Below are 20089 nucleotides of genomic sequence, written 5' to 3' on the forward strand. Positions count from 1 at the left end.
ACAAACAGAAAATGATAAGATAATGAGTCATATGAATGAGAACATTTGCAGACTCAAGGCAATGTATAAAATTATAACAGCAGAATATGGGTACCAAAGGCAGTAGTCTCTTGTGGGCTGTTCTGCAGTAAACACAAGGTTATTTCTGAGCAAAGAGAGCTTTCTGAAGAAAAAAGAGATATCTTCATCCTTTGCAACAAAAGAAGGAAAAAAGAGTTGTACTGTGAATCTCCATGAACTGATGCAGACCAGTGTGAAGAGAAACCAGCAGTATCAAGGGAAAGAACAAAGCAGAGCAATGAAAGCACTGAGCAGAACAATGTACAAATGAATACCCATGAAATGCTTTAGAGGGCTGCAAGACAAGAAACCAGCTTGCAAGTTAATTAATAACTGCTGGTATAGATGTTCTCCTTTGGACCTGAGGATGGCAGTGGTAACTGATCTTTTAAAAGGCTTGTAACGTTTTAGTTTGAATCATTGCTGTCCAGCTAGTCATTGATTGGGCTGACTACAAAACGCAGATTCCTCTTCTCATGCCAGTTGTTTCCTCTGATTAGTGGGCTTTCATAATTCACCAGTTAAGTATCATTATTAAAATCTCCAAATAGAGAGTTCTCATCAATCAACATATAGGAGTCAACTTTTATGAAGCACGGGTCCTGATTTCTCAATTAGAGGTTGTATTTATTACATAGAAAGGCTGACATAATGAAGTGTGCTTTGGCATATATTGTGCTTATTTTCTCTGCTTTTGTAAAATGTTTGAGAGACCTTTAATGCCATTATTCTGTAATTTTGTTAGGCTTTTTTCTTCCATGCTTCCCCCCCCCCCCCCCCCCCCGTATGATTATGTGTTAATTCCACCTCTGAATACCTAAAATACCTTGTATTCCAAGTGAGAGATTTTTGCTAAAACTTGTAAGGATATTCCATGTCAGATTGTTGCACTTCTTTCAGGATCTTTGCATTACAAGTGATTAGCTTTTGCTGATCAAAGAAAAAACTTTGTAATATAATCTTGGAAAAATACTTACAAAGATCTTTCTTGACCTCTACATGTAAACTTATGTGAAGAGTGAACCCTGTGCTGACCACAGCCTCATAGGCAATTATTAGTTACTAGTTATGGCAGCTAGTTATTAAAATAAGTCTTGCTTCCCAGAGGACTTGCTGCCATGTGCCTGATGAGAATACTGAACATGGCTTCAGTAGGGAGTCCTGGTAAATACCACAGGAACCACTGTGATTCTTCAGATGTATAATTAAATACACTTGATTCCTATAGTGAATATGAAGATGTAAATCTTTGGGCTTCGTTATGCTGTGAAGAAGAAACTGCTGTTAAGAAAATGGGATTTTATTTTGATTTAGGAATATATTTTTTTTTCATTGCACTTTAGTAAAAAAGATGTTATCTATTTTGCAGTAGGTTCCAAGATAAAGATTTCTTATCTACTCAGATATCTACTAACAATGAAGTAACAAAAGAAGACGAATTATCTGTCTTGTTACTGCAATTTGGACTATTTTGAGCTTCAGTATGCAGTTTGATTTTTCTTTCAGTGTCAGAGAAGTTGCATATGGGGTTTTCTTGATAGAGTTTTTGGGGAAGAAAGGGAGCAGGTATACTGGATATGCATAAAGTTTGACTGCAGGCTTTTTTGGAAGGTTTTGTTACTTAAAAATTACATGTCTTAAAAGCTTCTAAGTCCTGTTTGTAACTCTGCCATTGATATATTCTTCTGAATAGATGTGCATTGCAAAGGAAAGCTTTGTTTCTGGGAGACTTGCCTGCTAGAATCTGCAGAAGCACATGGAAACTGACTTTGGGCACTTTTATAAACCCTATTTGGCATCCTGAGCTGAGTAAAAAAATTAGTTTTATGGCAGTCTTAACTCTGCAGCAGCAGACTTCTTCAATTCACTAGTGAATGGAGATTGTGTTAAAGTGGCCAAACAAGCTGTTTTGAAAACAATAAAGTTGTTTTAGTGGGGTTCTGTGTTTAGCTCTGTTTTCATTTCTCTGTTTTTGCGCTCTCTGCATCTGAATTTAAAGATACATCAGCCATGTATTCATCTTAATTTCCTCTAGTACTCAATCTTGACGTAGGTAGTGTCTATGATTACTGTAACTGAAGAAAGTACAGACTTAAAAAACCCGCTTTTATTATTTGTTTTGTTTTATTGATGTATTAGTGGCACATGGTTTATATAGTTTGTTAGGTCTCAGTCCAGTCTCAGGTGTATATATAACAACTTTACAGATGAAGATAGTCCTTTTCAGAGTTATTTGACTGAGATGTATTCATGGTTTTATATGCTTACAGTTGTGCATGTATATTAGTTTAATATGTTTTTAGGTCCATGTATCTTAACCAGTGTTTCTAGTTTTGGTATTTTTATAGTACTGTTGCTTATTTGGCTCCACACTACCTTATAAAGTGCATCATATGTTTTATCTTATTTATATTTATGGAAAATCTCAATAAGAACAAAAAGACATGACTCAATTCTTCATTTGTTCTAAATAGCATTGTTTAGTCAGCTATAAACCAGATGTTGTATCTAGAAGCATAGAGGCACAAAGCAGGAATGCCAGAGAGAAAATAAAGTAGAATTCATTATTTTTAGAAATGGCAAATGTTCCTGTACCAAATAGCCACTTTACCCCTCATTGTTCTGCTAACCTTTGTTTTTCTACATTGCAAAAGGCTATTTACCCCACACAGATAATTACCCCACAAGGGAAAACACTTGCTACATTTTTTTTTTTGTGTAATGTGAGTATTCCGGACAATCTCAGAGAGAGTAAAATTGGTTTAAAATGCAAAAATGTGATTTTAGAACTACAATAAAGAAGTACTTGATGAAAGCGTAAAATCCCAAACTACTAATACTTTTCTTTGATAGTGACAAAATCTAAGTCAGCAGTGTTTTTACGATTGGTTTATTACTACTTTTCTTTTTCTTTCAGTGATATTCTCTATCTGATAGTATTTAAAGAAAACTTCATCTTTTTATCAGCTGTTGGAGCTGCAAGAAGTATAACCTCCCTGGCAGCATGCATCTCCCTTGAAAACTCCACTTATTTGAAGCAGTTATATTTTATGATTTCTTTTGCAACTATTAACTTTTTTTTTTTTAATTAATTTAGGATATTTGAAGACGGGGAACATCCATCTTTGCAAAATGAGAAACATCAACTGTATAAACCATTACATGTCCCATGCATTCCTCGGAAACTAGTGCAGTCTGTACAGAGCATTAGATTCCCAATGCAGCGAACAGAAAGAGGTGCAGTGTGTTTAATGATTTTTCTATGAATGATTTGGTATTATTTTTGTATAAATGAATGGAAACCATGATAACATACTTGATGAATGGCTCCTACTGTGACAGCTGAAGCCAGACTTTCAATGGAAGCTGGGTATTTACCAGCCTTTTTGTTCTGAAAATCCTGTGTCTGAGTCCTCTCTTCCTGTGCAAAGAGTAAAATAACATTACAGGTATGCCTGATGCATAGTGTCAGAAAAATCTGAAACATGCCTTTAGCATTGTTTGCATAAATACAGTAAATATTAACCAAGAATTATTTGCAGTAAATTGATACTTTCGTATTGTCCTGGGTTCAGCAGTAGCAGGACACATATTTTGTGATAATTTTCTTTTGGCTCTCTATTAACAGGAAAATGTGTAAGCTTTGTTCCCAAATTCAGTTTATCAATCTCATGCTTTGGAAACTTAATCCTATTGACAATATTAAGTAATAGTTGTTAATTTAGGGAGAGAAGAAAAAGAAAAACCAATGGAACTTCCAGTGGCTACTAGCGGTTCCTCCAGTTTTGCAGAAAATTCATCACAGGTATGCTGCTTTTCCACTGGTAATAACAGATTATGTAATCTGTTATAGCGCTGTTATATCTTACATTAAATTTATTAACACTGCAACCACGATGATAATCTTGGCAATCTGCTATTACCTGGTTTTGTAATAAAAGTATTTCTTTTGTGTCTTTTCAGTCTGAAAATACGTATGTTCTTACAAAGTGCAACTGGTAGTCATAGTAAGCATTCTCATGTCAACCTTGAGGTGACCCCTCTATCCAATTAATTTTGTATGATAGTTTTTAAAGTTTAAATAGCCTTTGTAGATTCACTTTGTTGTATGTAGCAAATTTTTGGAATTCTAAAGGAGGAACATAATCTTCTATTAATGATTAATCATCAGCCATCTACTCTATGATGAAGATTTCATAAAGGATTAAATGTGCAGGATGCTATATGCAGGAATGCCTACAGTTAACAACTCAGTTCTGAGGTTTAAGCAGAAACAAAAGTCTGGACCAAGAGAAATGAAACCATGAGCAGCATTGCTTTATACACTTGAGGACTCTACAACTACATTTTCCATCTTTCACCCATAAACAAATAGTTCCTATAGTACTTTTTTGAACAGGTGCAGTGTATTGCAGCTTAATATTTTAAATATACAAACACAGTAAAGCAATCTGCAAACAAGTTGGAGGAACAACTTGCATAGTTATGAAAACCAATAATAATATCCATTTAAGGGCAAGAACATTCATAGGATTGTTATAATACAAAGGAGTACGCAGGTAAGGTAAGGCCATAGAAGATAAAAGAAATAGTTTGCAACTGTGTTTGCTGTGCAGAAGCTTGGGGAAGTTTCTACATCAAAACCTTTCTTTTTAAGGCACATCTCACTGGATTGATTTAAAACCAAATTTTAATGAACAACAAAAATAATCAAGTAAAAAATTAACAGAACCAGTTGTGATTTTCTTAAGATTTTCAGGATAACTGAAAGATGAAGTGAATAAATCACTAAATAGTTTAAAGTGGAGCCTGTGGTAGAAGAAGCAGCCATCTTAAGATAAAACAACATGAAGGACAATGGCTAGACTGAGCGGAACAAGACAGAAGAAATTTTAAGCAATTCTGATTTGTGACTGGCTGAGGGAATTGGACATGATGAGGATGATGGAAGGGCTGTTGCCAGGGTAATCCAGAGATGAGGATGGGAATCTGGGGACTAGAGTTGCACTTAGAGAATAGTGGGAAGCGGTAAGTCAAGGTTAAGGGAACTTCAAGAAAGGGTGATGGCAACAAGGAAAAGAAGATGGAGTCTGAGGAAAAATAAAAAGATTAGAAGGAGGAGGGTTGCAATGCTTCAGAAAAAGTGTGCTGTAAATTACAGGAGTTGAGTAGCAGACAGATTCTTCATAACCAGCCCTTTTGTCCTCCACCCTGTATTGAATTAAATTTGATACATTTTACAAATTAAAATAAACCAGAACTAGCAGCTCCCTGTGAAATAATGTGTTATCTTATGCTGAGGCGTAGATTCCTAGTGCCACTCTGTCCTCAAGGCACAAATGCATGCCTCACATAAGAGTTAGGGCTTCTGATCTGATGAAAATCTATGAGGCAGGAGTATTTCCTTGTTTTTTGCAGTTTTTTGATCCGCACAGGACACACAGTCACTGATGTGCACACTCACTTTGGCCTTCAGAGGTGGAGCCAGGCTTTGCTTCAGCCCTTTCTGTATTGTCATGCAGGAGCAAACTACCTGCAGTAGTACAAAACCTGGATAAAGTGTGTGAATTATGTAATGTTATTTGTGTGACAGAACAGTTAATTATGCACATCTAGTTATCAGTGCTGTGAATGAGACTTGATGAAAATCAGAGAAGTGGGTTTGGGTATCATGCTGTTAAAATGAAGGTAAAGCAAAGATAGGCAAAAAGTTTTTATATTGAATGACCTCGAAACTGTGGTTAAAAGAAGGGATTTCCATAGTTTAAAGAGAAATCAGAGTGATGTTGTTGAAGCGACAATTTCATATGCTGCCTCATTTGAATTTTTCCTATGTTTTAGATGGTTACTGACACTGCAGGCACTAATAACCCACAAATTGCCCAAGTTCCAGCGATAGCGAGCTCACAAAACCAAACGCAATTCAGGTAACTTTTCTTCAATAAAGTAGTTTTCATTCTTGAGTTTATGGAAATAATTCATATTTAGTCAAACATTAATTTTTGTGTTTTAGACTGGCAATTCCCCCAAAGCAGATGACTTCCAGTCAACAGTTTGAGAGTGAAAATGCAGTAATAGGTAAAGTATCATTTTTTTGATAGGTTGTGCTGTTACTGTATGCTGGATCACGTGATTATAAAAGAGAAAAATCTAGGGGCCAAATTTTCATTCTGGTATTAAGTGGGCCACCATTTCTGTTCCTCTTCCACCTTGCTTATTTAGTTCAAACTTGGAGTATAGCAGATAGTCAGTGCCCTAAAACTAGAGACTTAACTGCTCAGTAATGTGCGATTCATTCTTCATTGACCATTCCTAATGAAAGGAACTTTCCAGCATCTCTTGTAAATCCACCTCTAGTCTCAAATTACTTGCGTAAAATGAAATCTGGTCTGAAAATCTGTCCATAAGGCATGAGAAAATGCAAAAAAAAGGGATATAATAAACTCAGTAATGTAGGAATCTTAAAGCATCAGATTTGAGAAATACATACAGAATGCTTACAGGAACAAAGCAGGGAACCAGGGTAGTTACAAATACACCTACAGTTTCTGAAATCACAAGGCACTGAGCTTCATTTTAAATTTTTTTTTTTTTCTGATTATAATGCCAATTCAGATGCCTGTCAAAGGTTAGTCTTTTTTTTTGTATTTTAGTAATAGGGTCTTAATTGTATGTCCTGAAACACAGGATCTTAACCCACAGTGCCTGAAATGTTGCACAGTCTCAAGCTTAGAGCAGAAAGTCTGATAACATTCTTTTCTTATCCTGGTTTTGCCCAGTTCTTTAGAATACACTTCATCAGTGTCATGTGGATGTGCTTTTTATATTGTTTTCACCTGGTTTCCATTGTCTGGTTTTAACACAAAGGGCAATAGCTGGATTACACAAACATAGTACTCTAAGGGAACAACAGCTAGGTTTGAAGAACATATCAAACCATATGAAGCAGCTAAGCATGCTTTAATGATAGCGTGTAAGTTGCAGAACAAGAGGTAACTGTTAAGAACATAGCTGTAAGGTGGGTTATTATGAAAACTACAGTCATAACACTTCCTTACAAGTAGCAATGCCAAGTTAGAGAACCTTTCTCAAGGATTCTTTCCTAAAACATAATTTTTATTTATCCATTTAAAATGCTGTTATTACAAGCAGTGCTGATTTTTGTATAGCAAGCCAAGAGGCCAAATGTAATGAAGAAGCAGAAGATGAACCAAAGGATTATTCTTTTAGACCTCAAGTAAGCAAAGCATTTCTTATGTCATAAGTAATTATTTTATGTAGAACAGTCAAAGTATCTTGACATATTTGAACCTATTGGCAAGAGGTAAGTCTCAGAAATTGGCAAGGTGACTTATTATAAAGCACCCAGCAGGTGAGAAGTCAATTAGTGCCTTCTGATTGCTAATATAGGAATCATTGCTCTTGATCATGTAGGTGTTCTGTGGAGTTTTATGCTACCTCAACAACAGACTATTTAGGATGACTATCCTATGCACATCGAAATTTTTGTATAAATTGGTGAACGTATTTTTTTTCTCAGTGTGAGCTGATGAAAGATTTAAAAAAGAAAATTTTTGCATTTGAAACTCATTTCTCTCATGAAACTATACTAAAAAGGCTCTGTGCTGGCTACAGAACCTGTATGGCTCCATTGGCACTGCTTTTACAAGCTGTGCCTGAATGTGAGATCAAGCTCACCATACCATATTAATTAAAGCCTGTTGTCTGTACAGCTTGCGCATGTAGGTGATATCAAGATGTGGTTTAACACGTGCCAGCAGTTAAGCACCACACAGCCACTTGCTCATTCCCCCCACAGTGGGATGGGGAAGAGAATCAGAAGTGTAAATGTGCAAAATGTTTTCTGTTGAGATAGTCTAATAGGTATAGCAAAAGCTGTGCATGCTAGCAAAACAAAATAAGGAATTAATTCACTACCTCTCATCTACAGGAGGTTATTTAGCCATTTTCAGGAATGTAGGACTTCATCAGACGTAATGGGCAAAGAATGCTATAACTCCAAGCATCCCCCATTTCCTCCTTCTTCCCTGTAGCTTTTATTGCTGAACACAACATCATATGGTATGCAATACGCCTTTGGTCAGTTGGGCTCAGCTGTCCCAGTTGTGTCCCCTCCCAATTTCTTTAGCGCCCTCAGCCTAATCACTGGTGGAGCAGCATGAGAAGCAGAAAAGGCCTTGACATTGTGTGAGCACTGTTCAGCAACAACTAAAACATCCCTGTATTATCCATGCTGGTTTCACCACAAATCCAATATAGCATCATACAAACTATGAACTCCCCGCCAAAACCTGTACACAAGATCAAGTTTGAGGTACTCCTCCTCTTCTGGTTGACTCAGTAAGGGCTGATGCCTGCAGGCAGCTGAATGGAGTGTCTTTAAAACAATATTGAGTCTGAGGGAAATTGTTCCACAGAATCTAAGTGCATATTTTCGTTTAACGTTTTCTGAGGAAGAGGAAATACCTCAGTCAACTGAAATATATTTTGATGGTGATGAGCCTTTGTTTCACGAGGGAGTCTTAAGAGAGTTCCAGTATGACTTTTAAACAATATGCTAAGACATACTTTAAAGTTAAATAGTTCTTTTATTCAAAATTAGTGTTTTTAGTCAGTTCACAAGTTTATTTTTTTGAATGAAAATTTTCATATATAGTTTCATTCACAAGCAGTCAATTTTAAATTAGATAAATTCACGTTACAGTTTAAAGTTTGATGAATATGTAATTGTTAGCATTTTATTAACATCCTTTTATTTTTCCTGAGAATAAAAATAACTAACCCTAAAATACGTAATGGATATATTTATAGGTAAATGAACTAATGATATTTTGGGAAATTTCATCTGCCGTAAACATTATTGTATATTTCTTTTTAATAGGGCATAAACACAAATTTGAAGTCAAATGAAGATAATCTTGACACAGCAGAAGAAAGTTCACGACATTTTTTAAGAGCACCTGAAACACCTGAGTTTGTCGGAACACCTGACTCAAAGGGGAAGAAAACCCAGTTCTCTAAGCTACCTTCATTTGACTTGTATGAGTTCAGCTTTTATTTTGATTTTGAGCAAAGTGATATTTATTGTATAAGCATGTCTGCCTTTGAAAGATTCTCTAGAAAGACTTTTCTAGAAAGCTCTTCTGAAAACACTCCTTTTTTTTTTTAATTTCCCTGAGTTATGCTAGGTAATTTATTACTTTTTCTACTGACTACCATTTCCACTTGAAGCTGTTTTGAAAGAGTGAGACTCTGCTTAGAAATACAGAGACACAAGTTTTTTTGTAGCTCCTTTGTTAAAATTGTTGTCTTTTCCTGCAGTAGTATTTGTTACACCAATTTCTATCTTTAAACAGGGTTTTTTGTTAAAAGGGTAGGGAATTGGTGAGACCACCACCTCACTTTGCTTTAAAGAGTTTCATTAACAATTTTGTGTTGCAAAAGCAATTATCAATGGAAGCTATAGGAATCTAAAAACGTGACAAAACAGAAAAAGAAAAAATAAACTAAAAAAGCCATCTATGCTACTTTTAAAAACTATTACTGTAGTTTCTTCCTTTCTCTCTTCACAGCATTCACAATTTAGGTTCTGAAGAAGGAACATCTAAATCTCCTGCCTTCTTTTCTCTCATGAACTTTACTCAGAAGTCACCTGGTTTTAATTTGTTTGATTCTTCTATGTTTGGGGCAGAAAATTCATCTGATGAGGTAAAAATGAGTACTTGAGAATATTAAATTTTCACAAAGCAAAATCTGCTAAGTAAACAACATTGACAGTGAATGAGGTTTTTCATACTGGTTATCTTTATAGCAAATATTTTTACTAGCTTGCTTAATTTTTACATTTGATATAATTTGAAAATGCTTATCTACTTTCCTGGGGATCCCCCTATGATGACTTCTGATCAAATGTAAATCTTTCCCATATGGGCAAGATTGGATCTTATGCAAATATACTTGTGACTAGATTTACAAAATGCTTCTGGTTCAGTGTTGCAACGCAAAACTTTAGGTACCCTAGCAGAAATCACAACAAACATGCCTATCCTGTGTGGTTTTGTCTTGCTGAAATGTGGAATCAGGCATTTACAATTTTATTCCCTCCTCTCCCCCTATTTTTCACAAAATGTAGGATACTGAGAAAAAGAAGAAAGGACAATTTATTAGGGGTACTGAAAAGCAAATATGGATTAGCTATAAAATGGAGGAGATAAGTAGACAGTGAGCTGGAACAGGCAGTGGAATCCAGGTCTTTTTCTTTGCAGGTTCCCTAACTACAGTGCTCTAGAGTAATTTTTACCATCCTGAGCTAAAAGATTATCGGGTATTCAGGATAGGTATGTGCCAGTGCATAGTATGGTTGTTAAGCAGCACTGCTGGCAGTGTAGATTCAAGCCTCATTATGCAAATAAAGCATTTGAAACCAAGTGTCTCCTATTTCAGTGGGTGTGCTCAGTCTTGAGGTTACTAGATAAAAGCTAGAGGAAGGAAGAATGAAAGTACTGTTTTGTATTTGGCAAGATACATGTTGTTGATGTCTTCTATCATCAGCTCTATGTAGGAGAGAAAACACTGATGAGCAGCTTGTGAATTGTTTAGGAATGAGGTTAGGTATTAAGTCACCTCGTGATGTAAGAACCCATGTTTCTGCTCAGTGGCAGAAACCAAGAATTTACCAACCTGTAGGAGTTATGTGGGATTCTTTGAAGTTAGGTGGGAGTTTTGAAGGAATTAAGTATCTATTATAAATCTAGTTTAAGAACTCAAGAGGGATGAGTGGTTATTTTGCTACTCTTTCTGGCAATATCAGGTTCTACTCACTAGGCATTAATTAGGTTGTTGCTTAGAAGGTTTCTAAAAGGTTACATTATTAAATAATTTTGAATCTTTTTGGTTTAAAAACAGCAGTAAGCCAGATCAGATATTGGTCTGTTCTCAATCTGATGATTTCCAGAAGAATGGAGGGAGTGTGTTTGCAGATGTAAGCAAACATCATGAAAATTATCTCTTCAAAATTTAGGGTTGGATATATACCTTTAAATGCAGATTTTGTGAAGGCTGCTAGCATTCACTGGGACAGTGTCTTTCCCATGGAAGTCAAATTAACTTGCTATATATGTATTAGGGTTTATCTTTTTTCTTTCATATTTGTTAAATACAATGGCTGTTTATATTTCAGACAGAAGAAGGTTATTCTGTGGGAAACTTGAACCCTCTGTCCCCACAAAAAGATATTGGTAAGTCTGAAACTCGGATGTGAAGCTGTCTTCTGCTTATGTGACTGACAAGCTTGTGATCCTGCTTAATAGGGCACCTTTGGCTGTCTAACAGGCTGTTCAGTTGTGATACTATATTTCAGTGGTTTACTGGGTTCATTAGTATTTTGACTAGCTTAAATCTTTCCCTGACTCTTGGGTTTCAAATGTATGAGATGTCATGAACAAAAGAGGTATGAGAAAGAAAGAAATAGGGATAGTGTTAGGTGTGTTTGAAGCAAGCTGAGAGCTCCTGCAATGGAGAAGATATATTTAAATGTCAAAGCTTTTTCTCTGATTAGAACTCTTCTACTGTACTTGGTAAATACAATTTTTTAACTTAAGGCTAACAGCTTAGTGTTGGAAGGAGTTCATATGTTGGATTTTTTTTCCTCCCTCAAATACAATAATTTCCATTCAAGTAGAGAAATTCTGATAATAAACTGGCTTGGATCAATTTCAACTGTTGGAGGTACACAGTGTAAAAATAGCAGAAGTTAAGAGAGAGGAGAATCATACTTAATGAACAGTACCTTCCACTCATACTAAAGGAGCCCCACACATTTACACATTCTGGGTGAAATCCTGGCTCTACTGAAATGAAAAGCCAATTTTTTTTTTGTGTTATCACTGGGAGCAAACCTTACTCTTGATGAAACTTCTTTTCTGAAGGGAATTGTAATCTACTATCTTTGACGTACTGCAAGTTCAAAGCTACTTTTTTTTTGAAGTGGGTGGATATAAGGTTTTATGCATATATAACTCTTGTAGAGAAAAGGGTATCTTGTGTTGCTAAATGTAGAAGTTAGGTGGTTTTGAGTCAGTAGCTTTGTCTCTCCAAGTATTTCAGAGGTTGATGGCATTGCTCTCTAGAGAATAAAGAATCTACAAAAGTGTATTTGTTTACAAAGACCTTTCTTGCTTAGTATTCAAAATATTTCACCCACTTTTTCATCTAGGAGTGTTTTGTTGTTCTAAATCATTCAAGTAATTCACAGATAATTCTAATAATGCTCTCCAGGAAGTATCATTTCTAGTGCAGAAATAAACATACAACTGCAAGCTGATACTCAGTGAGATGCTTAGAGTACAATATCGTTAAAGGAACATACTATGCTGAATGCAGGATTCTTTCAGTAAGATTTAATCTGCTAATAAATATAACATGTATTCCTATAGGAAGCTTGTTTGGGAAATCAGAAAGTGAGGAGGCATTTGCCTTCCCCTTCCCTTCAGAATCAACTTCTCATGCATTTGGAGATGGAAAAGATGACTTCAGTTTTCCATTTGCATTTGGACAGGATCAGAGATCATCACAGTCTCCTCCTATGAAAGGTTTTCATTCTTCCTTACAAAATACAAAGCCATTTACATTCTTCTGAATACCTTTGACTTCCTTTTAAATTCTTTTCCTACTTAGCCTTGACAAATGTTTTCAGTTTCTTAAGTACAAAGCATTTAATCTTCCCCTTTCATTTCATGCACGACTACATTATTCCAATTGCTGCAAAAGCATGCGTATATTCATTAAGCACACATGCTTTGAGATGCAGCCTTTATTTTTCTTATTTCCTAAATACGTTGTTTTCATAAAACATTATGATACACTTCTGTTAAATTGGCACTTACAGGTAGCAGAAATATCATTTTACAGTGGTGTGTTAATTCAATATCAGAGAGCGCATCTAAACTTCTAGATGAGTACATTCAGCCTCTGATATAAACTAACTTGTGTTAGAGTAACTGTTTATTGTGGTAAAATCTGAATTTGAGTTAAAGACAATGTTCTCAAATTAGCTGTTACACACAAAGTATTTCTAAAATTTTTGAAATAAACATTTCTGTTAATTTTGTGAAAATGTTGTTGGTATTTCTTGTTATCTGAACTGAAATAATATTGCAGTTATAACGCCATTTCAACTCCTTCTGACTTGGAACACTGAAAGCAAGTTCCTTCCCCTCTACCTAGTATCTTTCAAAACAAAACAAAAGGTAGTTTTTACCAAGCTCCTAGATGCCATAGGACTATTTTTATGCAGCCCAACTGTCTGCTGAGACATGTGAAAGTTGGATTTTATTTTTTTTTTTTTTTACTGGAAAGGGATTCTGTGAGTTTCCATGAAGTGCTGCTGAGATCCAGCTAATAATAAGTGGGATGCATAGATCTGGTGGACTTCATGCTCTCCAAATGTGGGTTTCCACATTAATCTATTTTAAACAGCTTTTCTAATCTACTGTACACCTCACAATCTGAAAAAACATTAGCTAGAGGCAAGTTTGAGAGCCTGTCTACATTATTTGTGGTACACCACTGGCAAATACTCTGGCAGCATTTAGAAAGCTGAAAAGGGTAAGTTTGCTCAGTTACTCTGTAACTGAAGCTTCCTTTCCTTCTCCTGATGAATTTTGTCATCCATGTCTCTGACATTACAGTCCAATAGTCAAGGCTTCTGGCTGAAGTGAGAGAAACCATAGAATCACAGAGTGGCTTGTTTGGGAGGGACCTTAAAGATCCTCTAATTCCAACCCTCTGCCATGGGGGCCTGTCCAACTTGGCCTTGAACCCTTTCAGGGATGGGGCATCCACAGCTTCTCTGGGTAATTTGTGCCAGTGCCTCAGCATAGGGTCCTCTCTCTGCAGGATCACAAATCCTGCTGGGAGCTTGCCCCATGGGCTTCCCATGGGGTCACAGCCTCCTTTGGGCATCCTCCTGCCCACGCATCCTGTGTGGGGTCCTCTTCAGGCTGTAGGTGGGTATCTGTGGTCCTCCATGTGCTGCAGGGATATGTCCTATCTCACCATGATCTCCATGGGCTGCAGGAGAATCTCTGCTCTGGCGCCTGGAGCACCTCTTGCCCCTCCTTCTGTACTGACCTGGGTGTCTGCAGGGGTCTTTTTCCCACATATTCTTACTTAGCTCTCCAGGCTGTTGTTGCTCCTGTGCAGTAACATTTCCCCCTTCTTAACTTATGCCAGAGGTGCTACTGCTGTCACTGATGGGCTCAGCCTTGGCCAACGGCGGGTGTGTCTTGGAGCTGGTTGATGTTGACTCCAGATGAAGCGGAAGCTTCTGACAGCTTTGCACAGAAGCCACTCCTATAAACCTTTTCCTTCCACCCAAACCTTGCCACGCAAACCTAATACCCCTGCCCAGTCTGGTCCCTATTAAAAAAAAAAAAAAAAACAAAAAAACAAACCAACAAAAAGTAACGAACAATTACTTAATTTTTAATTTCAAGCCTGTGAACATAATTAAAACAAAATGTTGGAAGTTAAGGGGCATCACTGCATGTATGCAGCTAAATGCAAGCTTTGGGAGCAGGGGTAGAAGAATCATTGCATCATAAGAAAACAGTCTTACACTATAGCATTAATATGCTTAAGCATTTCAAGGAAATAAGCTTTAACTGCTACATATTGTAACAGATTGGAATGTGTAGACTTACAGTATTAGATTGTAGTAATCTCAGTGCAAGACTGATTGCATGGGCAGCAAGAGTTGGCTAATCCTTTTTAGCCAATGGCATAAAACAAGGATTAGTTTTTCATTTACTGCAACTGAGTGGGTCATTAGGATTCAAAGACACTAATGAGCCTGAACAGGCAATTGGATTCTGGTTTCAAAGTTACAGGCTAGTTTGAAAGGAGATGATGGTGTTTTTAATGATGTAAAACATGACCTTTTTCCTGAAAAAAAGAAGGACATAACCATGGAACACAAACCTGGAAGGTTGACTTTTTCTCTTGGAACTTGAGTTGTTGCCAGATTTGTTGCCTTAGAGGCTGAATGGCTCATTTAGAAATCTCTCTGTTGCCTTGCTTTTATGTTCTGCTCTTGATGTCTCCAGAGTTGACACAAGTCACATGCAATCAAGTCTATGTTTCTGGTGGACAGGAACTGTCCTAATATTCTCTGACTCACACCCAGGTTGTTTGCAGCTCAGCAGTTCTCCTTCCAGACACATCACTTTGTGTTCTGATGCTAACATCTTGCTGAGAAATTGCCTCTTGGCATGTTGTTTCTTGAATCTTGTACCTTGCTTGATTTAATGTGAAGATGATGCTCTTTTTAGCACTTGCAACACATTACCTTTGGAAAGGTAAAATTCCACCATCACTTGCTACATCCCAGGTTTTCTTCTTTTTAGTAATCCCTTGAATTCAGCAGTAATAGGTAACTTGTGTTTGGTTTCATTCAAATCAAAAGATGCTGCCAAAAGAGTATAAAAGAAAATATCATAAAATGGACATTTCCATGTTAATAGGATGTTTAAACATATGCAAAAAGCAAATACTGTGATTGTTATCATTCCCCAGGAGAAAAATATCAAATGTTAATATGATCTTAATTTTCTTTATTGTACGCCAATCCAGAAAGCAACCACAAAATTATTTCCCACACCACAGGACTTACTTCATAATATGTTGGGACTTGGCTTGGGTAAAATCAGGGAAAGAAGTACAGGGCTAAGTGAAAAAAAAAAAAAGGACATTCTTGCTAGTGGGGAACCACTTGTTATGGCTGGTGGGAAGCTTGGTAGCTGACAGTCCAGGAAGCTTGGTCGCTGACAGTCCTTACTGAAACTCAGTTTGGAGCTTGCAGCTCTTAATCTGCTCCTTTCTGCTGGAGCAGGACTGCCTTGAGCTAAGTGTGGGCTCTTGCTGCTTTTTGCGTTTTCTTGAAGCACATGTTTGGCTGGTTTTACTATTTCCACAAAATGCATGATGCTGTGATCAGTGATGTTGCTCACTGCCACAGCTGCAAAGGGCTCATGTCCAGAAGCTATGGGTACCACAAGTGGTTAAAAATGTTTCTTAACAATTATCCGCAAAACCCTTTGTAGCAATGTTTCCATTGCTTTTCAGGGAGTTAACAAGCTTTTGAAGCACTCTAGCTGTTACGCAAGCAGGGCTGGTATGCACCAGTTTCAATTCATACCTGGGTTGACAAATGTCATCAGATACAATACCTACTTCAAGGTGACTTTTTTGCCTTGGGAATCTTGCCCCAACACTTGACCAGTCGTGATTCTCACTGCTACATATATTGAAGGAGTTATTATATGTAGCTACCTTTCTCTTTTCTCCCTCGTAGTTGGAGGAGGCTCTCAGAAGTATGCCAGTTACTACCAATGCAATCTTAGGTTTGAGGTGTTAAACTAAGGTGCTCACCACCTGTGCTCATTGAGACCCATTCCTTCTACTGCTGTTGTTCGGTTGTATAAGTTTGATGCAGAACATGGCTGCTTAGACCTTCTTTTCCCCATCTTGAACTAATACTTGTGACTGTCTCCTCATCAGAGGCCAAAGAGCACCAGAGTTATGATAAAAGAGGTAAATCACAGATTATGGGGAAATCAACACTGAACTTCAGAGGTGCTTTTAAACACATGCTGCCCATCCATCCAGAGCTCTTAAAAGAAGCTGGTTCTTTCAAGTAGACCATGACTTCATGTAAACTTCCACTTTACCTTGGATTGTGCTCTTACCAGGTTTGAAGAGAACTGACAGGTTTTTTGCTAACACAGGAGAAGAATTCTGATCACAGAATAGGTTCAGTAACTGTTGAATGGATTTTTCTGCTTTAGGCTAAATTCACAGACCTGAGGGCTATGAGAGTGGCTGTACACTCTGGGGTTTGAAGGGGTTGATGTTGCTGCTTAAGCTTGTAGTCCATGTTGGCTGATTACAAATTAATACAATATTGCAGTGACTAAAATTACAACCTCCTGAGTGTGTGGTGCCACATATAATAAGAAGGTAGTGTTATTATCACTTGTAGACAGAATTGTATTGAAATCACCAATTGTAGTGACAATTATTTGAAGAATTGTTGAAAAAAGTCAGTACTTTGATGGATAGAAGAGATTAATTGTCCAGATTACTCTTTCAAATAGTTCTGAGATATACTTGGCACTTATCAATAGAACACTTGTATTATTTATGTTGTGTTGAAACCATACATCAGCCTTAGATTATTCCATTGCCACACTGTCACTGTCAACATCTCACAATTCCTGGTAAGGTAATGAGGAACTGGGGTCAGATTGTTGAAGGGCATTAGATTATTGTAGGCTTCCCACAGGTCTACAAGCAGCATCACAAGCAAGAATATTTTCTCTTCTGAAAATGATGCTACTGCCTGAGCTGCTGGACAATCTATGGCTATGTAAAAGGATGTATCTCTCAGAGGCTGTCAATAGTAATATTTCCAATGGCTACACATTCACATAAACAAATTAAAAATATTAATGGTAGGCAAGAAATTTTTATGCTAGCATCAAGGGACTGTAGGAATCATAGGATCATAGTATACCAGGTTGGATGGGACTTCAAGAATCATCTGGTCCAACCTTTCTGGGCGAAGCATGTCCTAGACTAGATGTCACAGCACTCTGTCCAGCTGAATATTAAAATGTACAGTGTTGAGGAATCCACCACTTCCCTGGGGAGGTGATTCCAATGGATGATTATTCTGATCATGAAAAATACTTTTGTGTCCAACCAGAATCTCCCTGGGAGTAACTTGTGCCTATTACCCTTTATCTTTTCCATGGGACTCTTTGTAAAAAGGGAGTCTGCACCTTCTTTGTAGCCACTCTTGAAATACTGAAGCATGGTGAAAAGGTCTCCCCTGAGCCTTCTTTTATCTAAGCTGAACAAACCCAGTTCTCTTAGCCTTTCCTCACACAGCTTCGCAGTTCTCTGATCATCCTCATGGATCTTCTTTGGACCCTCTCCAGTCTGTCCACATCTTTTTCGTATAGGGGGGACCAAAACTGAACCCTGCTCCAGGTATGGCCTGACAAGAGTTTCTTTTCTGAAGAATCAGAAATATTGCGTCAGATTGGTGAGATACAGATCAATGCCCCTAATATGTAAAGCATCAGTGGGTTTGTCCTGAAGTGTACCCACTGCCTGTGTCACTATGACAATCGGAATATGTATGGAAGATACACACATATCATCTGCTCATGTCCCTGTGCTGATTTTGGAGAAGGAGAAAGGAGGGATGATCTGAAAGAGAATTCTAGTGTTGCCAAAATTGCTTTAGCGTTTCCTTGGGCATCTCTGTGATACACAGCAAAAGCAAAGGGTTGAGGCATAAGTCTTTCTTAGCATGTAAATTAGAGGTTCACAGCAGCATACGGCTGGCAGCAGCAAGAGCCACGTTGCATCTTTATCACAGCTAGCTCACATATTGCAGTGTCAATATTTTAACAGAGAACATTTTACATCACGAAAAGGTGCTTCAGTGGATACTGTGTGTATTTCAGTTCCCTGTGCTGAGTTTTATCTGAGTTGACACTACTGGAATGAAGTAGGTTGTCAAAGGCTGGGCAGAGCACTTTTATCATTTGCAAGTATTGGCATAAAGTAAAATAATGATTTGAATTTCTGTTTTCTGTCTTTTGTGGCTTACACTGGCAGTTATGGTGAAGCTTTTGACAAGGGAGTGCTGCTGGGTTACGGATTTCCTCCAGAGCTTCAGAAATAGTTAAGTTATCTGTTATTATCATCATATCAAGACTGACAGTTGATGGTCAGTGCTTATATATTGTCTTTGTAGATTACAAAATGAAGTTAGGAGCAGCAAATGCATCTCTCTGCTTTTATAAGGTTAATTCCATGGTATTATTTGTCGTGTACTTATATTCTGTCATGGTAAAATTCTTGTTACTTGTTAAGTTGTGCAAAACAACTTCAGAAACTAGTTGTTTGGGTTTCTTTTTCTGTAACAAGGTGGGGAAGATAAAAATGCTATTCTGAGTATGTCACTTGAAAACTTGTAGTGCTTCGGAGATATTTAGATCTCTGCAAGTTCCTGAGTGGAAGTTATTAGGACAAATGTGTGCTTCTATTTTAGTCATGTACAGTACAGTGACTGGAATGCTATTGTAGTTTATAACATAATCATTGTCACAGGTAATATTTGACTATATGTTAAATTTTCCTAGAAGAAGCATTAGTCCCTATGATTAGAAACCTCTGTCACTGAGGGTTGTAATATTAACTAATTAATAGACCAGGATATTAAAAAAAAAAAAAAAATCAGAGCAAGGAACAGCAGAATTTAAATACTGAAGTCAAAACTAACTCTTCACTCATATGACTAAATGATAATTAAATATCAAGACATGTAACTGCATTGTGCTGTAATTGTGAGGTAGTTATGCAGAGTTATAAAGTGTAACTGGTGTGACCATGGTACTGGCAAAAGAAAACAGTAGTCACTGCTAAATCATTTTGAGAAATACAGCTGAGGTTTCAGGAACTTATTCACCATGTGTGAAAGCTGGTTAAAATTTGTGTAAATATTATCCTAGTTGGGAAAACATTGCTGCTGTAATGACTCTAAGATTGATTTGGGAACAATCCTGCCTATTCTGCCTTCATCAGTGAAGGCAAACGTGTCTGAATTACTTTGTAGTTAGAGCTGGGAGACCTAGGTAGCAATTATCATTTATATTACAGGAGTGCGCACAGCAGACAGCCTCACTTAAGGCTGCATTGTGTTATGCACAAAAAGAGAGTCCAAGCCTTAAACATTTTATAATTTAAAAAGACTGGGCAGACAATGATGGACTGGATCATAAAATGCCAAGCACTTCCCACAAGTGCTGAGCATATTTGGCTTCCAGTGAGTTAAGGTTGCTTAGTACCACTCAGGGCCAGTCAGTCTGCTACATCAAGCCTGTAAGACTCATTAAAAAGAAAGTATCAACTAAAATAATAGAGAATAAACAAGTCC

The 20089-nt window shown here is 37.2% G+C and overlaps 1 protein-coding gene across 1 annotated transcript in view; it reads left to right on the forward strand.

Moving 5' to 3' along the window:
- CUNH14orf39 (chromosome unknown C14orf39 homolog) overlaps positions 1–13187 on the forward strand; it is a 33233-nt gene extending 20046 nt beyond the window's left edge. Inside the window, exons 9-17 of the mRNA XM_062630772.1 lie at positions 3158–3297; positions 3786–3865; positions 5902–5987; positions 6074–6138; positions 7230–7297; positions 8963–9120; positions 9654–9789; positions 11261–11318; positions 12516–13187. Of these exons, the coding sequence (XP_062486756.1) occupies positions 3158–3297; positions 3786–3865; positions 5902–5987; positions 6074–6138; positions 7230–7297; positions 8963–9120; positions 9654–9789; positions 11261–11318; positions 12516–12718 (994 nt within the window). The 3' untranslated portion in view covers positions 12719–13187. The remainder of the gene's footprint in view (positions 1–3157; positions 3298–3785; positions 3866–5901; positions 5988–6073; positions 6139–7229; positions 7298–8962; positions 9121–9653; positions 9790–11260; positions 11319–12515) is intronic.
- The last annotated feature ends 6902 nt before the right edge of the window (positions 13188–20089 follow it).

The sequence above is a fragment of the Pezoporus occidentalis genome, unplaced genomic scaffold, assembly GCF_034315485.1.
Source record: "Pezoporus occidentalis ecotype Australia unplaced genomic scaffold, CSIRO_AGI_Poc_V1 ctg36, whole genome shotgun sequence".
Taxonomy (NCBI): Eukaryota; Metazoa; Chordata; class Aves; order Psittaciformes; family Psittacidae; genus Pezoporus; species Pezoporus occidentalis.